At 40.7% G+C, this 20,326-nt stretch overlaps 1 protein-coding gene across 6 annotated transcripts in view; it reads left to right on the top strand.

Moving 5' to 3' along the window:
* LOC150091205 (voltage-dependent calcium channel subunit alpha-2/delta-3-like) overlaps nt 1-20,326 on the top strand; it is a 1,918,419-nt gene that overhangs the window by 697,949 nt on the left and 1,200,144 nt on the right. For all 6 annotated transcript variants that reach the window (XM_090374703.1, XM_090374689.1, XM_090374699.1 and 3 more), the window contains exon 11: nt 5,504-5,617. In XM_090374703.1, the coding sequence (XP_090230829.1) occupies nt 5,504-5,617 (114 nt within the window). The remainder of the gene's footprint in view (nt 1-5,503; nt 5,618-20,326) is intronic.

Here is a 20,326-nt window from a genome sequence, read left to right as displayed (position 1 = left end):
TGTACAGTGTACAGATTGTAAGCAATACTCAAATAGTAGTGAATTGTCTATCTTTATTTCAGTGAGTCAGTGGGAACAGTAATAAAAATGGCAATTCATTCACTTAAGAAATGCTACAGAAAGTGCTATGAAATATCTGGGGATTATCTTTTTTTTTTTTTTTTTTTTATGAGAACCCCAAACACGAGAGGTATTATAACCTATAGTACTTAGTACCGTGCTTGGGTTGGAGGTTGAGAAGACAAAAGAAGATATTTGTTGATATTGGACTTGAACTTCTGTAGATTGTAATTTTCAGGAAATACGTATGAAGGAAGGTTGTTCCAGAAAATGGCAGTTGAATGAATAAATGAGGAAGATGAAAAGTTGGTTCTGTGGGTTTGAAGTTGGACAGTAAATGGATGTTGGCTGGTGGCGGCACGTGTTCGGACTGTTTTGAAAGAGAGAGCGGGAATTATAGAAGCCAATTCAGAAGAACAGTGCCCATGGAAGTATCTGTAGAAGAGGCATGCAGCAGAAACAGTGCGTCTATGAGAAAGCGAGTGGAGAGACTCTGTTAGAGATGAATCATTAATTAACCTAACTGCCCTCTTCTGAATGGAATCAAGAAGCCTGAGAGAGGTTTTGGGGGCACCACCCCAGATGTGGGAACAATATTCCATGGCAGGGTGGATTTGCGATTTATACAGAGTGAGCAGCTGTTTGGAAGAAAAGTAACGCCGAGAGCGAAAGAGAAAACCAAGTTTTTTTAGATGCAGAGGAAGCAATATTTGTAATGTGCTTGTGCCAAGAGAGATTAGAAGTCAGGGTAATCCCCAAAAGAGATATATCATTTTGCCTAGAAATCGGAGTGTCACTAAAGATAAGCATAGGAGCAGAAGAATCCTTTTTGCGAGATATAAGACAAGATTGAGTTTTAGAAGGGTTGAAATCAACTAAGTTGTCTTTGCCCCACTGGAGAATTACCTGATGATCGGCATTTAAGGAATTGGCAGCAGATTTTCGAGAACTTGAAGCTGATTGAGCTGGACAAGGTTTCTCAAAATGGAAAGTTGAATGCAATGTGCTATCATCGGCAAAACTATGGATAGGATTTCCAGTCAATGGAAGAAGGTCATTGATATACAAGAGGAAAAGAGTGGGGGAAAGAACTGAACCTTGGGGGACACCGGCATTAGTGGAGAAGTTAGAAGACAGAGAGCCAACCACCCTCAGTGAGCGATCAGAGACAAAACTGGATAACCAATTACTAAAAACAGTTGGCAAACCATAAGATGGAAGCTTGTTTAGAAGACCTTTATGCCAAACACGATCAAAAGCCTTTGAGATGTCAAGATCAACTACTTGTGTTTCACCGAACCTTTCCATTGAATTAGTCCATAAATGGGTAACATAAGCCAGAATATCACCAGTGGATCGACACTGACGGAATCCATACTGGCGATCATTGATCAGACGGAAGGTTTCTAGGTAGTTTAAGATTTGGCGGTTAATTGATTTCTCCATTACTTTAGAAAGAGTAGAAGTAATTGCAATGGGACGATAATTGGATGGGAGGGATTTGTCACCCTTTTTAGGAACTGGCTGGATATGAGCAAATTTCCAAGCAGAAGGAAAAACACCTTTGGAATAAGAAAGTGAAAAAAGGTGGCAAAGAATAGGAGTAAGTTCAGGAGCACAGGCTTTGAGAACAAGTGGAGAAATACCATCAGGACCTGGAGCTTTCTTAGCATCAAGATTCATCAAAATCCTTCTGATATCCTTTTGACGGAAGACCACAGGAGGCATTGAATGGAGCGTGTTAGGAATGGTGGGAGGTGTTTTACCAAGATCGTTAATACATGAGCTCGAAGAAAAATGGGATGCTAGCAGGTCAGCTTTATCCTTGGCTGAAGTGACAACAGAACCGTCTGGTTTGGACAGAGGTGGGAGCAGAGATGGGCAAAAGTTGCGGCCAATAGCTTTGGCAAGAGACCAGAATGCTCGGCTACCATTAGGGCAAGAAGCAAGTTTTCTACTCTTAGCCTGTTCAAACTCTAGTTTGGACTGATTAATAACTGCTTTACAATTGTTGCGAGCTTTGGTGTAGGCAGAAAATGAAACTGAAGAATTAGAAACAAGCCAATTACGATATGCAACGTTCTTCTCTTGGACAGCCTTAGCACATTTATTGGAAAACCAAGGTTTAGATAAAGGACGAGATTTTAAAGTGGAGTGTGGGATAAAGGATACCATTCCTGCAAGAATAATTTCACTGACACGATCTGAGCAAACGTTGACATCAGAAGTTTTGAAACAGTAATCAGACCAAGGAAAAGAAGAAAAGAAGTCTCTCAGGTCATCCCATTTTGCATTCTTGTAATGCCAAACAATACGAGGTTCGGAATAGCCATGAGATAAAGGTTCCATTGGAGAAGAGACAATCACCAAGTTGTGATCTGAAGTGCCTAAAGGACCTCTCACTTCAACCTTGTACTTAGAAGGGTTGTTTGTGAGAAAAAGATCAAGCGTATTGGCTGTATGATTAGGATTGTCTGGTATTCTTGTAGGTAAATGAACAATCTGTGCTAGGTCATTAGTAATTGCAAAAGCCTCAGCATCCCGACCTGCTGGGTCGGTGTGACTAGAAAATGGAAGCCAGCTGGAGTTGTGAACGTTAAAATCACCAATGAAAATTACCTCACTGTTAGGAAAGTTGGACTGGAGAAAGTCAAGTTGCAAAGAGAGGAAGTCAAAGAGCTCCAAGTGATTAGTGGAGTTGGAGAACGGTAGAGACAACAGATGAATTTTATCCAATGAGGTAGAGAGATTTTAAGCCAGAGAAGATCAAAGAGAGGAGATTCCAAATTGCTAGGTCTTTGACAGGGAATATCAGAACGGACATATGCACAAGTACCACCTTTGAGGCGAAAGGAATCATACAGCAAATAATTTGGACATCTGAGATGAGCAGTAGTTGAATCAACTGATAACTGAGATTCAGTCAGAAAAAGTACATGGGGTTTGGAAGACTGCAAGTGGAAATGGACATGATTGAGATTAGAATTGAGACCACGTATATTTGTGAAATTAATTAGGAAGTCCTTGGGAGGTTTAGATATCTTTTTGCAGATAAGCTTGCTCTAGTATTTTGACAATTCATGGTGTATTCAATTGTAAGAAAAAGTGGGTGGGACATGCTGTATGAAGTAATGAAATTTTTGGATATGGCATACATGTGGTAAGAATATACCCAGATCCTTGACATAATGTGGCCTCGATAATGCTCCCCGCATACACACTACTCGGACTCCCTCCAGTGACTATCTGGCAGAGTAGAGGTAGCAAGATTATACACTAGCTGATCCGGAAGCTTCCTAGAGAGTTACCAATAGGTTCAGTCCAGTGTACTAACTAGTGGCCGGCCTGCAAACACCGTTTTAGAGCTGTACCCTCGAAATGTAAGGAATATTGGATCTCGCCACGACATTCATCATAACCTCAAAAATCATCAATCATACTGCATGATGGAAGAGATAGGGAAGGGTTGGCCGGAACTTAGCTCTAGAGACTAAACATGGGTTCCACCACTTCAAGCCTCCAATAAGCAAAGTGGTGGTATTTCACCGGTTGATGAGAGTCATCTACCACCTAGTACTACCTGGTAACATAGAGGGGCGGCGTTCCTCCATGTGGTGTGGGCGCCACACCTCGACCCCTGCTTACGTTGGTTCACACCTGGGTGGTCACCCACCATGTACTTGTGCATGAAGGTTATATCCAGGATTACTAACAGTCCCACCATCGTGAAGGTGCAAGCAGAGGATTTGGCTGTCATAGTCCGTCTGGACTTCGCCGAAATTGGGTCCACTTTGACTTGAGTGTCACCCGAATATCAGTTCCATCAGCGTTTTAGACTCCCAGGTAGCAAGAACAGCTTGTCTGGCATATCTGAGAGAATGTCTGTGACCAACCTCAAGGACCAAATCTGTATTCCTTCAGGAAATTAAAGATAGATTTCACTCTAGTGACGTTGAAGCGCTTAAATTTTGACTGTTTTCCATTTTGATTTACATATGTGCTATGTCACTGATAGAACAACTTGGATACTATTTTTCTAGAGAAACATTTCTTCAGAATGTATAGCCTATTTAATAGGCTGGAAATAACATCTTTATTCTTTGTTGAACATAAGTTTAATATTAACATATTTTCTGTCAGTTTTGAGTATGAGATGATTTAATTGTTTATGACAGCAATTTTTCCTCCAGAAACTTAAAGGCTCTATATGATGTCTCTGAATAGAATACCAAAAACAGCTATTATGAGATTATAAAGGACAAAGAAATCCACAGTTGCAAAATAATTTTTAAATTGGAGGGAGTTGATGCTGTGAACAATACTTACTTGTATTGTTTTGCCACTGCTATACTACTAATGCTAAAATTGAATAGTTTATAAGATTAGGACCATCCATCTTATTATTATCATTATTATTAATAGCCATATAGTGCAAGGAAGCCTGAGGCTTATGCTGCACCAGGAAAAAAAAAGTAGTAGTAGTAGTGGCACATGATGCAAGAAAGCAAGTGTAGGAGCTTATGCAGCATCAGCCAAAAAAAAAAAAAAAAAATCACACCATTCCCTCCAAATGCCTGTCCAGTTCCTCCTTAAATTTATTTAACCTATCAACTTCTACAACGACAGATGGAAGTTTGTTCCAGCAATTAACCACCCGCTGGCTAAAGGCAAATTTCCGCACATCTATTCTACATCTGTCCTTTCTTAATTTGAACTTATGTCCCCGTAGGTTGGTAATCTGAACAAGTGGAAGGATCCCATCAGAATTCAGCGTGCTCAACCCATTCAAGTTCCTGAGTTACCCTGAGAGAGAGAGAGAGAGAGAGAGAGAGAGAGAGAGAGAGAGAGAGAGAGAGAGAGAGAGAGAGTCAAAAGTAGAAGGGAATCACCAGGAAAGAGACGAATGATGATATCCAGCTCAGGACCCTGGGTGTGCCAAGCCCATACTCACAAGATGTGAGCCTCCCACATCAGATTTGTCATTCTTGCCACTTCCTCATGAAGTTTCAGATAGAATTACAGCATATCAGGTTAACCATTTATAAAATTGATATGTGTATATTTATCATCTTTTTATGCAATTTAATTAGTTAAAATATTAGACTTTATTTTTAAGGTTTAGTATAATTTCGAATTTTAGAGATTTCTGTAATAAAATTAAGTAGGGTTATTGGTTACTGGAGTGTAGCATGTCAACTACTTTAGTCATAATCCACCAGTTTGGATAGCATGCTAGTTCAGCTGGTTTGTACGATCTCTGTGCAGGCTTTCATAGACTAGTTTTCATGTTGTGTACAATGAGAAATCCAGAATAACTGAGAAGAATAATTTTTTTTAAAAATTTAATTAATATTAAAAAAAAATTTAACTGTAGATGTAAGTCACATCTGACTAATGGAATTATTGAAAAGTATTGTTAATAATTAAAGCTATTATTTTTCAGGTTGACAGAATGAAAGAAGGTTGCCAGTGTAACCAAGCCATTATGTTGATCACTGATGGAGCGCCTTACACTTATGAGAAGATATTTCACCAATATAATTGGCCCAATATTCCTGTATGTATTATTTTTTCCTGAGTTATTCAAATGAAAAGTAAAAAAGGAAAGAAAAGAAAAAAAAAGTACACAAAAGTTTTATTTACCTAAGTAAAATAATCCTTTCATATACATTTTCATATACATATCTCAGCATTTCACTTGGAATCAATTCTTTTCTGGCTCCAATTGCAAAAATCATTTTATTCTATTCTTTTAATCATCATCCATCTGAAACTATTTCCTCTCTATTGACTTAGATGTGAAGGTCATGAGGTAGTAATTGGGACTATAGGAAGGGTATTCTGGTATGAAAGTTACTTCCATTTCGTGGGAAGTGACTTTCACAAAGAGAAGTAGCTGATATTGATTACAATCATTAATCACCCTACCAACCTGCAAATCTGGACATTAAGCCTAATATACCTTCATCTGTATCATTAATAAATATTGAAAACAATAGTGGGTCAGGACTTAATCCTGGGGTCCACCGCTAACATTAGTCCATGAAGAGCAGTGCCCATTAAGGAGTATGTGCTTGGTGCAGAGGATATGAAGAAATGAGGTGCCAACTCAGCATTGTGATGGGCCTTTATGGAAGTGTGAAGAGTAGAGAAAACCTTCAAAGGTCTTAAAATTGGGAAGTCCAAGCTCTTGGCTCCCCAAATAAATGCTCACACTTGAGCATCAGGCAACACAGCCATAATCCACATGGCAGAATGTGCTGGTCTCACAGGAGGTAGTTATTGTTCGTGACTTTTGTCAGGGAAATGAGAAATATATTGTGCAAAAAGAACAGCTGGAATAGGAGGAACATATGTCTGCCTCAGACAAAAGTTGAAGTGTTGTAGAGCAGATATCATCTTTTAAGGACTCAAAAGGTGATATTGTCGCACTTTGGCACTAACAATTTTTATTTTTTATTTTATTTACACCTTCCTTTATTTGTTTAGGCAAAGGTTAAGCCAACATAACATAATGGTCACATTCCATACTGTATGTTGGGTACATCAAACAAGTCTTCACGTATTTGGATTTCAGGAAAGCTTTTGACATTGTTGCGCATGAAAGACTATTGTACATATTGGAGCAGAATGGTATGGTATTAAGGGTAAGTTGCTACAATGGATAAAAGGATGGTTGAGTGGAAGAAGACAGAGGGTGGTAATCAATGGGTGCTGCTCTTCGTGGACTAATGTTATTAGTGGAGTCCCACAGGGTTCGGTGTTGGTCCACTGTTGTTTTGTGTATTTATCAATGATATTGATGAAGGTATATCAGGCTTAATGTCGAAGTTTGCAGATGATACAAAGTTTGGCAGGGTTGTTAATGACAGTAATGGCAGTGTGTTACTGCAACAGGATCTAGATAATTTGTGCAGATGGGCTAAGAAGTGTCAACTGAAGTTCAACCTTGACAAATGCAAAGTACTGCATATGGGTAGAAGTAACCCCAGAGAAACGTACCAACTGTGTGGTACTACACTTAAGGTGGTAGAAAATGAAAAAGACCTGGGAGTAATTGTGCAGTCAGATATGAAGTTTTCTGAGCAATGCAGACAGGCTGCTAGGGCAGGTCATGGGGTTTTGTCAATGATATATAGGAATTTTGCTAGCAGGGAAAAGGAGGTGATTGTCCCTCTGTATAAGGCAATGGTCAGGCCACGCCTTGAGTACTGCGTACAGGTCTGGAGGCCTCATTTTAGGAAGGATGTAGATTTGCTTGAGCGTGTACAGAGAAGAGCAACACGATTGGTGAGGGGAATGAAAGGATTCTCTTACCAAGAGAGGCTTAAGTTCTGCAAATTGCAGTGGCTGGAGACTAGGCACCTGCGCGGTGATCTGATTGAGGTCTATAAGGCCTTGAATGGGTTGAGCACGCTGAATTCTGATGGGATCCTTCCACTTGTTCAGATTACGAACCTACGGGGACATAAGTTCAAATTAAGAAAGGACAGATGTAGAATAGATGTGCGGAAATTTGCCTTTAGCCAGCGGTTGGTTAATTGCTGGAACAAACTTCCATCTGTCGTTGTGGAAGTTGATAGGTTAAATAAATTTAAGGAGGAACTGGACAGGCATTTGGAGGGAATGGTGTGATGATTTTTTTTTTTTTTTTTTTTTTGGCTGATGCTGCATAAGCTCCTACACTTGCTTTCTTGCATCATGTGCCACTACTACTACTACTATTTTTATGCCACATTGTGGTCATTCATTGATGAGCCCCCCCCCCCACAGCTCATCATTCCCTGCAAGGCTCAGATCGGCAGAATTTTTAAGTCTGCAGCGGTGATTCCCCTTAGACGGAGTTGGTCTGTAGAAGTGAAGCACCAAACCCCCTTATAGGAGATAGTAATAGATGACACCACAGGTTGAATATTGTTATAATACAAGGCTGTTGCATTTTTTAAACTAATATTATCATTATAAAAATTTTTCTTTCGTCTATGCAATACATCCAAATCATCACCTGGTGCCGCCGAGAAGGAACAGGAACCCACCTCTTGCACACAGAAGGCCTGGCTTACATACCCCTTTTGTAGCATTAAAACGCAGTTATTTATGAACTTGCCAGCCCTTCTGTCTGAGCCTGTTCATCACAATATCTACCACAGCATCATGGCGTCGCACTCTCAAGCCATGAGTTCTTATGCACCGTTGTGATATATGGGCGAGTGACTTGACCCCATTGCATCCATCTCTGCATATCCTCTCTGTACTACCTCCTCTAGATGTCCTCGATAGGGTGGGGGAGCGTTTATCCTCATTCTTATGAGGTCTATATATGCATGGCTAGACAACAATTTGGTTCCATTACCCATCCATCAGTGCTGAGAGCGGACCTTTGCTGATTCCTTTAAGGCCTGACCATCAAAGGACTTGTACACGGCCCCGAGTGCCAAGCGAGTGATCATAGCGATATTTCCAAAGTGATTTGAAAGCGTCTTTTCTCTAAGTGATAGATTGTAGAGATTGTTAAAACCTTCTTTATTTCAAGTTATTTAATTTTGGCTTTTTCTAAATAAAGAACTAAGCTTAGTATCAAGGAAGGAAATACACCTTTCTTTTTTATATATATATATATAACCCATTTCTCTAACAAACTAACCACTAATCTCGTATCGCTTGGTCACTGGTGGCACCGCTCCTGCCTCCACGTGGCGGGGCTGGTAGTCTGAGTATTAATATAATACTCAGGGCGAAAAGGAGCAATTATGGATCCATTAATATCACCGACTGTAGAGCCTACGTGCTCGCATGAACTTGAGTCATCTCAAGCAAAAAGAATCAAAAAAGATGATTCTTCACATGACCTACCTGCTTTTCTAATTGTACACTCGTTATCAACGAAACCTCTTAGTAGCTTATCGCCATTTCTTGTGCAGAAAAGCATAGAGGCTGTAGCAGGTACTCCCAAAATTGTCAAACGCCTTCGCTCAGGAGATCTTCTTATAGAGACTTCCAATCCCAGTCATTCTAGACAACTCCTGAAGCAAACGACCTTCGGAGGCCTTCCCATTTCGGTAACCCCTCACAGAACTTTAAACACCTCAAAGGGAGTCATCTCGGAATGGGACCTCCTTAATGTTTCTGAGGAAGAAATTGCCGAAGAACTTAAAGCACAACGTGTTGTCGGAGCTAAGAGAATTATGACCAAACAAGATGGTGTCCTTACACCCACAAGAAATGTTATCCTTACCTTCAGCAGTCCGAATCTCCCAGAATCAGTAAAAGCTGGCTACCTTTCCTGTAAGATCCGACCCTATATACCAAATCCACTTAGATGCTTTAAATGCCAGAAGTATGGCCATTCTCAAACAGCATGCCAAGGTAAAGCAATCTGTCCCCTGTGTGGCTCATCAGACCATTCCCAAACTGAATGTACAGCTGCAACGCCAAAGTGTCCCAATTGCCAGGGTACTCACCCCGCATATTCTAGAACTTGCGAATTATGGAAAACGGGAAAGAAAATAATGAAGTACAAGGTAGAGAAAAATGTATCTTACCAAGAGGCACGTAAACAGATATTAAATGTGATGCCTGCCAAAACATACTCCAATGCAGTCAAAAACACTAAAGAATTTTCTACACAGACTTATATTACTATTCCTCCTAAATTATCCCTGATTCAATGGGCTAGATCCATCCTTGCGGAGGGTGAGACTCTAACAGCAACAAAGACAAAGAGTCCATCAAATTCTACTAATACAAAGCCATCCAAGCCACAACAAGACATTCCAAACTCAGGTACATTATTAAAAGAGAAAGATGTTCATCGTACAAAAAACAAACCAACTGAACGAACCATGGAAATCGATGAGAAATTAGACAATGATGATGCTGTTCTCATGCTTCATGCTGATGATGAGATGGATATCACTCGCCCAGTGTTTTCAAAACGAGAGAAATATAAACAGGATCGAGGGAAAAACAAACGATCAGACCAATCCATCTAACCTAAACCCAAGTAATGCAGAAAATTATTCAATGGAATTGTAGAGGACTAAGAAGCAATCTTGACGAATTAAAATACCTAATGCACCAGCATGATCCTGCATGTATTTGTCTACAGGAAACTTATTTATCATCAAATTATAGCCCACACTTCTCACGGTATACACTATATAGACGTGACAGATGTTCTGATTCTCCAGCAAGAGGAGGAGTAGCAATATTAGTTCGTAGTAATGTACCATCGAAACCCGTTCAGCTTTCCACTAATCTAGAAGCAATAGCCGTTCGTATTGTTCTTGGGATTAATCTCACTCTTGTCTCCATTTATATTCCACCAAACGTTTCATGTTCCATTGCAGAACTTGATAATTTACATAATCAACTACCCCAACCTGTATGCTTTCTGGGTGATCTAAATGCTCATCATCCTTTGTGGGGTTCCCCGAACATGGATCGTAGAGGGAGGATGATCGAAACTCTACTTGATAACCATCACTTAACACTACTGAATACCGGTGTGCATACTTATATCCACTTGCCTACAGGTTCTAGCTCTGCTCTGGATCTGTCCATATGTTCCTCGTCCATTTATCCTAGCTTTGATTGGACAGTATTAACTGACCTTCACAACAGCGATCACTTTCCTATAATTTGTGAAATACAGACGGATACAAACTATACATCTAACCAAAAAATTACGTGGAATTTTCACAGAGCTAACTGGGAAAAGTTTTCGAAAACAGTGCAATTTGGTAACCATTTGATTCTTTCTGCATCTATTAATAATGCCACTAAACATATAGTAGAACAATTACTTGGAGCTGCTACCAGCGCAATACCGAAAGTTAACCTTACGAAACAAAGGTATAATAATTGGTGGACAAGGGACTGCTATCTTGCCAAAAGGAAACAAAACAAAGCTTGGAACACCTTTCGCCGAAATGCTACAATGGAGAACCTTATAAACTATAAACGGCTGAAAGCTGAAGCACGCCGAATTCGTCGAAAAGCTAAACAGGATGCGTGGATTCGATTCAGCTCTACCATCTGCAGAAACACTGACCCCAGAATAATTTGGAGAAAGATCCGTATCCTCAGTGGAAAGTGTCAACAAACCAAAGCCCCAATCTTGTCCTGGAAAGGAATAGATATTTCTTCGCCAACTGATATTGCAGAGGCTTTAGCACAAACATTTGCAGTCACTTCTTCATCTCAATCTTATGAAGACTCATTTAGACGCAAAAAAATTTCCATGGAAAAATATAAAATTAACTTTGTTACAAAACAATCTCATTCTTATAACCTTCCGTTCACTATGAATGAACTCAACGAAGCTCTCCAGAATTCTAGAAATAGTTCTGCTGGACCAGATGGCATTTTCTATATAATGCTTTGCCACCTCAACTCAAACTCAAAATCTATACTACTAAAATTTTACAATAGAATCTTTGAGGAGAATGTTTACCCTGATACATGGCATCAGTCAGTTGTGGTAGCCATAGCGAAAGCCGGGAAAGATGCTTCCTCTCCCAATAGTTATCGTCCTATATCTTTGACCAGCTGTTTAGGAAAGATAATGGAAAAGATGGTACACAAGAGACTTGTCTGGATTATTGAAGATCAAGATGCTATATCATGCCATCAATTTGGTTTCCGCCGTAATAGATGTACAACTGATGTCCACGTCAAGGTCGAAGCTCAGATTCGAAATGCTTTTCTTAAAAAACAGCACATGGTAATGATAACTTTCGATATTACCAAAGCATTCGATACAACCTGGAGATATGGAATCCTCCAAGACTTATACAAACTTGGACTTAGAGGTAACCTGCCTAGATTCATTCAGAATTTTCTTCACCTCAGGACCTTTCAAGTAAGATTCCAGAATGAGCTATCCAAAATTCACACACAAGAAGAAGGAGTACCTCAGGGATCGATTTTAAGTGCCACACTCTTTGCATTACGTACCAGTAGCATTATAAGAGACATCCCATCCACGGTAGAAGTTTATATGTATGCAGACGATCTTGCTATTTCCTGTCAATCATCGAACATGGCTACCATCGAAAGACAACTACAGATAGCAATAAACAAAATTGAAACTTGGACAGAAAGCAACGGCTATCAATTAACTGAAGGAAAAACAGCAGCAATACACTTCTGTAAATTACGATCGCTTCATCCGGAACCTGTATTAAAACTGAAAGGCAGAGAAATACCGATGACAGACTCCATAAGATTATTGGGTCTGAATTTAGACACCAAATTAAATTTTCGTAAACATGTGACCTATCTACGAACTACGTGCCTCCAGAAACTAAACATCCTTTGTGCAGTATCCTCAACATCTTGGGGTGCAGACAGACAGTCATTGCTGAATTTGTATCGTGCTCTAATCCGGTCACGATTAGACTATGGAGCTATAGTATATGCATCAGCTAAAAACAGCATCTTACGGTCTGTGAACACCATTCAACACAGTGCCCTTCGATCAGCACTAGGCGCCTACAGAACCTCGCCTGTACAAAGCTTGTATATAGAAGCACACGACCCTCCGCTTTATCTTAGAAGACAACGCCTACTCTGCCAATACGCTGTCAAAATTAGAAGCTTTCCAACTCACCCCTGTTGGGTATACCTCAACCAACCTTTATGGCCAACACTTTATGAATCCAAGCCTAATGAACCCAGACCTGCTGGGATTCGTCTTCAAGAAGTAATCAAAAAGTGGAAACTCGATCTCAATAAAATTGCGGAAAGTGAAAATATGCCTTTACCTCCATGGAATAGACATCATATAAAATCTGATCTTTATTTCGCTCAGTGGCCAAAAAATACCATTCCACTATGTAATATCCGACAGTTGCATGCCAACTATACTTCGCAACACAGTGGGAAACTCATAATCTATACGGATGGATCTAAGACCCAATCACATGTAGGTGCAGCAGCCGTGTTCCCTTCGCATGTAATTTCAAAATCCCTTCCAGTTGAGTGCAGCATTCTATCTGCAGAACTCTATGCTATACAGCTTGCATTAAGTGAAATATGTCAACAGTCGTCCCTCTCTGTCTTAATATATTCGGATTCACTCAGTGCTATTTCAGCCATACAGGGTAAACGACATTCTCGTCATCCTCTCCTACAAGAAATTGACTTTCTAATCAACCTCTGTCACAAGAAACAATCTGAAATAACTCTTTGCTGGATCCCAGGACACTGCGGAATAGAAGGCAATGAAAAAGCAGACATTGCAGCTAAGTCAGCATCAGAACTGCCAAATAAAACAATGATAGTTCCACACACTGATTTTAGTCCAATCATTATTAGAGAAAGTGAAAATGAATGGGCTCAAATATGGAAAAATGAAATCAACAATAAACTGCAGGAAATAAAACCTAATCCAGAAATATGGAACTCCAGCATCAGAGAGAGTCGCAGGGAAGAAGTAATACTTGCCAGACTGAGAATTGGCCATACTCATCTTACTCATTTTTATCTATTGGCAAACAAAAATCCCCCACGCTGTGTCCAATGCCAAGTTCAGCTTTCCGTAAAACACATTCTTTTGGTATGCCCTCGATTCAGAAATTCCAGATTCCTTTGTTTTCAGAGTTCATGCAATAACCATAATCCAGTTACCCTTCAACAGATCTTAGACAATTCTGCGAATATAGATGAATTACTTAATTTTATTCGGCAAATCAGATTCGATAAACAAATCTAATGTTTGATTTCCATCAAAAACTTGGAAAGACACATCTTGGCCATTGATGCCCTTGTGTCTTTAAACCCTTAATCAACAACAACAACAACGACTTGTACACGCAGTGGGTCCACTGCCCCTTCACAGACCCCTTTGAGTCCAAGCATACTGATCCACCTAACTGTATCTTCTGCATTTTTCCCATCTCTGACTTGACATAAGGTAAGTTAGCAATATGACGAGTTAAAGCTGAAGACTTTACTGGAGCTTCTCCAGCCTATTCTTATTCAACAGAGGGATAGTCCACCAATAAAGAGGCCCCAAACCTCCTTCTGGAATGCTGGCATGAATGTAAGCCTTGACATTGTCATGTGGCAGGTGGAGCCGTTGTTTAACCGGTGCCCTCACTTGGGAATCCAACTATTAAGTCGGATGGGCCCAGAACCAGACTGTGAAACAGCCTAGGGGTAACATAGGCCCTGAAGATAAATAACCTTTGTTGCAGTTTGAGTGGGGCTTTCCTCAACTGCTTCAACATTTCAACCAAAGAGGCCCTGGCCAATGCTCTCCTGAGGGAGTAAACTCTACCCAAAATACCGCTACACGGAAGTTATGTTCCTGGCTGGAAGGCAACTGTCACTGGCAAAGAAGGCTTCTTCTTCGCTGAATGGACTGTAGATAAAGTCTAACACTTAGCAATATTTATTTGCAGACCTCTCTTTTCTAAAAACTTGTAAACTCCATCCAATTAATTTTGGAGCCTAGAGGATGTTGACGGCACCAAGATGATTTCATCAGCGAATGCCATGGTATTTATTGTTTACTTTCCAACATCAAAATTGATGTAAAGAGGAGATCCCTTATCAACCTGTCTATAACAAGATTAAAAAATATAGAGGACAAAGGATCTCCCTGCCAAACACTGTTACAAGGGTGAACTTCCTGGCACACGCCAGAAAACCTCATCACTGTTGTACATTGTTTCTGAAGAGTATCTGTATACTTAAGAAAAGTCTCTGGAAATCTCTTTCTCTTTAATGCCTCCAATATGGCTTTATGACTCACTGTGTCAAATGCTTTAACTAGATCTAAGGATGCTAAGTGAAGACTTCTTAGATTCTCCTTGGATGATCTTAACAGAGAATCCAACACAAACACATTTTCCACTACCTTGTCAATGTGGAGAAAAGTTCATTGTTTAGGATCGATGGAAAAATTAGATGATATACTCTTTATCAAGATCTTATGGTAGATACTCAAGATAATGGATACCATAGTAATTGGCCTAAACTCTGATGGACTCTGCACTTCCTCCTTTTTTGGCAAAAAGATGGTGTAAGCCTTAGAGGAAGTTTATCTGACCACAAGAATAGGTGGAGCAAGTCCTGGAGAATCTTCAGAGGAACTTTCTTGATAAACATCGGGGTTGTCCAATCTGGACCTGGACTAGTTGCCAATGATGGTAGAGCATTTTTCAATTCTTAGTCACTAATTGGGTTATAAATAATACCTTTCACATTCCTCTCCTCATCATAAGACTCAGGAACATTTAATGTCATTTCCTCACTACTAATGCAGAAGCTACCTTCCAGAAATGTGTTCGAGTTTACCACATCCTTTGATATTCTAGCTGGATTTAAAATATTCAAGGCACATCGTTTCCTATTCTGATAACACATACGTTGATTCTCAGCAAATTCCCTCTTCCTTTGTAGTTTCCTAATTAAGGGTCTACCAGACTTATTTAAAGTACTTTCCTGAGGATGGTTGGAATGAACCAGTTGACACAATCTCCAATGTTATAAAATTCTGCAGAAGGTACTCATCGAGTTCATCCAAATCTAGTCTTTCATTAAGGGCCAAAAACACCTTGAACTGATGATGATTGAAGTTTCAGAGATGCTTCCACCAATGATTCAAGTATCCTTTCATAGAGAGGCTCCTTCATGATATTTGTGGTAACTGACTCCCACACTTCTGATTGACTTAAAGATCTGAACTTAAAACCGTTTCAATTTTCCCACGTAGAATCCCCATGGAGACCACGGAGTGGTGCTGCTCAAAGGAGTTTCCCATATCCTTCCGGCATGACTGGACACCTCACTTAGAGTCTGAGGCACAGCCTGTTCTAAAATTAAATTCCCAGCTTCCCGATAGTCCAGGGTCACGTATTTAAAAATCAGTAGAGTCTCATGATGGTCAGGGTCCCTCGCCAATCTTGAAAACCTAGCTTCCGAGGTAATAGTCATACTCCCCAAAATTCTAAGGGGTTCTTTCTCCACCGGCAAGTCAGGTATTAAAGTCATAGAGGTACTCCCCAATAGTCCAGGGGCAGACTCACTTATTTCAGGAATCCCCATTAGTCCAGGTCCCTACGAACACCTGATAATCCAGTGTCAGACATTATATCTTGTACCAATGGCATATATGACTCCACCTTCTGCCTCCTTTTGATGGCATCAAGGGTCCTATGCAGGAACGTCCTCTGGAGCTTCAGGTTAATGTTCTTTGGTCCAGATGTACATAATATCTCAACCTCAGCATGGGCTAACATCTAGATTTCCTCAGTTGTCCATCTTGCTTTGAATCTGGAGATATTTATAGCTGCATTGGCTTCTACAGAATGTGTGTCATATGTGTATTCCTCTACCGGTTTTGGTGGTAAATGAACGTCCACAAAAGTCGCAGATCCAGGCCATGCTGGTTGACAGGGAAGTAGAGGGCTTATCGGCCCTATCAGAGGTAGGCAGGTCCGTGAGCAGTAGTCTCGAATGGTACGGAATAAGCGATCACATAGACTTCTGTCTCTTGGTATTTTTGACACCAATATACAAGAATCCAAATGGGGGTGGTACTCCCGATTGGGAGAAGTAGCATGTGCCCTTTTGCCAGGCGAACCTGCTCAGCCCACACTATGAGGATGTAGGACACGCTGCACTTGTGGCAGATGGTAGAGCCACTTCAGGAGCCAAGAGTAGAAGATCTACTAACTTAATTAACAAGTATAACACCACGGGCTCACATCTGGTGAGTATGGGCTTGGCACACCCGGGGTCCTGAGCTGGATGTCATAATTCTTCCCTTTCTTGGTGATTCCCTTCTACTTCTGACTCTTGTTCTCTCTCTCTCTCTCTCTCTCTCTCTCTCTCTCAAGGTAATTCAGAAATTTTTTTTTGGCTGGTGCAGCATAAGCCTCAGGCTTCCTTGCATCATATGGTTAATAATAATAATAATATCGAGAAAAGTCACATATTAGGGTTAAATTTGAAAGTATCTGCAATTCTTTCCAGTAATGATAGGAGGGGGTATATTATGTGAAAGCCTTTTCAATCAGTTCCGTTCTAGAGAGATTGTGCAAGGCTCATGAGGTAGAATTTTTACTCAGCATGTCCCATGCTTGTTAACAGAAGAGACTGCTTCTACAGGGTGGGATACACTTAAATAGGAAATGGTACAAAATATTTGTGGATGCTATCAAGACAGCATTAGTTGGGAAATTGCTAGATTGGGGGGGGGGGATACATGGATTAATAGTTTAACAGTAGCCAGAGTTGAAAATGATTATTGCACTGTTTCTATTGGAATATGCAGCAATGTTGAAGGTGCTGAGGATTTTAAGGCTTACTGTGAGTCATCATGGAACAGGTAAATGTATGAGCTTATTAGGGTAATTAAGAGTAAGAACAGTGCATGCATATTTGTATGTACAGCAGTGCTAGAGGGGGGCAGTTAATTTTATGAATTTCAGTTCTGATTAAGTCATCAAATGCAGACATTGTGGGAATATCAAATATGAGGTGTCATGCAGATATATAAAGGATGCAGAATTTGAATATGTGGAATACAATGTGTACAGAAATGATAGAGAGGATGGGGGGGGGAAGACTCAACTTGGTCCTTGAGGTTGTCACAGACATTCTCTCAGATATACCAGACAAGTTGTACTTGCTAGCTAGGAGTCTAAAATGCTCATGGAACTGATATTCAGGTGACACTCAAGTCAAGTGGACCCAATTTTGGTGAAGTCCAGACGTACTGTGACAGCCACATGCTCTGCTTGCACCTTCACTATGGTGGGACTGTTAGTAATCCTGGGTATAGCCTCCATGAACAAGTACATGGTGGGTGACTACCCAGGTGTGAACCAACGTAAGCAGGGGTTGAGGTGTGGCACCCACACCACATGGAGGAATGCCGCCCCTCTATGTTACCAGGCAGTACTAGGTGGTGGATGACTCTCATCAACCAGTGCAATACCACCACTTTGCTTATTGGAGGCTTGAAGGTGGAACCCACGTTTAGTCTTCAGAGCTAAGTTCCGGTCAACCCTTCCCCATCTCTTCCATTGTGCAGTATGACTGATGACTTTTGAGGTTATGATGGATATCGTGGCAAGATCCAATCTTCCTTACATTTCGAGAGTACAGCTCTAAAACCGTGTTCGCAGGCCAGCTGCTAGTTAATACACCGGACCTATTGGTAATTCTCTATTAGGCTTCCGGATCAGCTATTGTATAATCTTGCTACCTCTACTCTGCCAGATAGTGACTGGAGGGAGTCCGAGTAGTGTGTATGCAGGGGGGCATTGTCGAGGCAGGGGGGGCACCAGACAAAAAAAAAAATTCCCGAGTTACCCTGTGAGTGAGAGAGAGAGAGAGAGAGAGAGAGAGAGAGAGAGAGAGAGAGAAAATCAGAAGTAGAAAGGAATCACCAAGAAAGAGAAGAATGATGATATCCAGCTCAGGATATCATCACTCAGGTAAGCCAAGCCCATACTGACCAGGTGTGAGCCCCTGGAGTAGACATGGCCGACTAATTGAAACCTTTCTGGATAAGCAAAACCCTCACTATTCTTAATACTGGAGCACCCACTCATGCAATTACCAACTGGACAAACTTCTGCAGTTGATATATCAATATGCTCCTTGATTCTGTTTGCAATCATAGAATGGTCGGTTATGGCCAATCCCATGGCTAGTGACCATTTTCCGATTATTTGTGATTTGCTCACTGTAGCCCAACCCTGCAGGAAATGGAAGTCAAGCCAATTGGGTAAAATTTCAGTCAGCTGTCACCCTGAATGAGCAATTTATATGAACACATTCCATAGATGAAGCCACAGATTATATCACTTCACACCTGCTATCTGCAGCTAAATGTTCAATTCCATTGTTGAATCCGCAGTCCCTACAGCACCTTAACTATTGGTGGAATGAAGACTGCACAAAAGCAAAGTAGTTAAAAAATAAAGCATGGAATTTATTTCGTCGCTCCCCAACAACACCTAATCTTATCAATTACAAGAAACTAAAGGCAAACGCATGTATCATTCAAAGGCAAGCCAAGAAGAATTCTTGGATTCGGTACACTAACTCCAGGTTAATATCGAAGAAAATTAGACAGATTTCTGTCAGATTTCTAAACACCCCTTCACCAATTGTTTTGTGGAAGGGGGGGGAGAACTCTCTGCTCCTAAGGACATAACAAATGACTTGGGCAAAACTTTTGCCCAAGTTTCAGTGGCATCAACTTATTCTCTGGAGTTCCAGAAAATTAACAGCGAACCATCAACTTTTGAACCTCAGTATTCCTTCCTTATAACCAGCCTCTTCAATATCCTGAACTTCTGCACACCATTAAAACAACACACAACACTGCCACTGGCCCAGATGGAATGTATTATATCATGTTAGAACACCTTGGTGACAAAAATTTACGGCACCTCCGTAGCCCGGTGGGCAGGAGCAGTGCTTAGCACCTGCTTCTTGATTAGGACGGGGTTTGAGCCCGTGACCACCAAATACGGAGGATGCGGAAAGGTCAGGGAATGACCACCGCATATCCCTGGACCAATATGGCCTTAGTTGCTAATGCTCCTAAAAACCAAATAACAACAACAACAACAAAAATTTACAAATGCTGCTTATGTTTTATAACCGAATATTTCTGGAAAACCTTTATCCCAACTCTTGGCATCATTCCACAGTTCTTGCCTTTTTGAAATCTGGAAAACATCCTACCAGTTTCTACAGTTACAGACCAATTTCCCTATCCAGTTGCCTCGGTAAATTACTTGAAAAAATGTTTCATAATCTTCTTGTTTGGATCATCGAAATGCAACAACTAATTAGTAATAATCAGCATAGTTTTCAAAAGAACAGGTTCTCCTTAGATCTCATGATCAAAACTGAGTCTGCAATCCGTAATGCCTTTGTAAAAAATGAACATCTTATTATGGTTTCCATAGACATAGAGAAGGCATTTGATACTACCTGGCACCATGGCATTCTCAGTGACCTCCATGCTCTTGGTCTACGAGGCACCTTCCTATATTTATCAGGAACTTTCTCCAGAATCGTTTGTCCAAGTTCGATACGACAACTCACTTTGTACAACATTTTTACAGGAAGGAGTGCCACAAGGGTCTGTACTGAGTGCAACCCCTTGTTCGATTCCATCACAAAAGAACTTGGCGCCTCCATAGCTAGGTGGGAAGGAGCAGCAGTGCGTAGCACATGCTTCTTGATTAGACCAGGGTTTGAGCCCATCACCACCAAATACAAAGGATGC

This window comes from Mastigoproctus giganteus, chromosome 1 (genome assembly GCF_048544385.1).
Source record: "Mastigoproctus giganteus isolate SK-2022 chromosome 1, ASM4854438v1, whole genome shotgun sequence".
Lineage (NCBI taxonomy): Eukaryota > Metazoa > Arthropoda > Arachnida > Uropygi > Thelyphonidae > Mastigoproctus > Mastigoproctus giganteus.
This window is presented reverse-complemented; position numbering and strand designations above follow the sequence as displayed.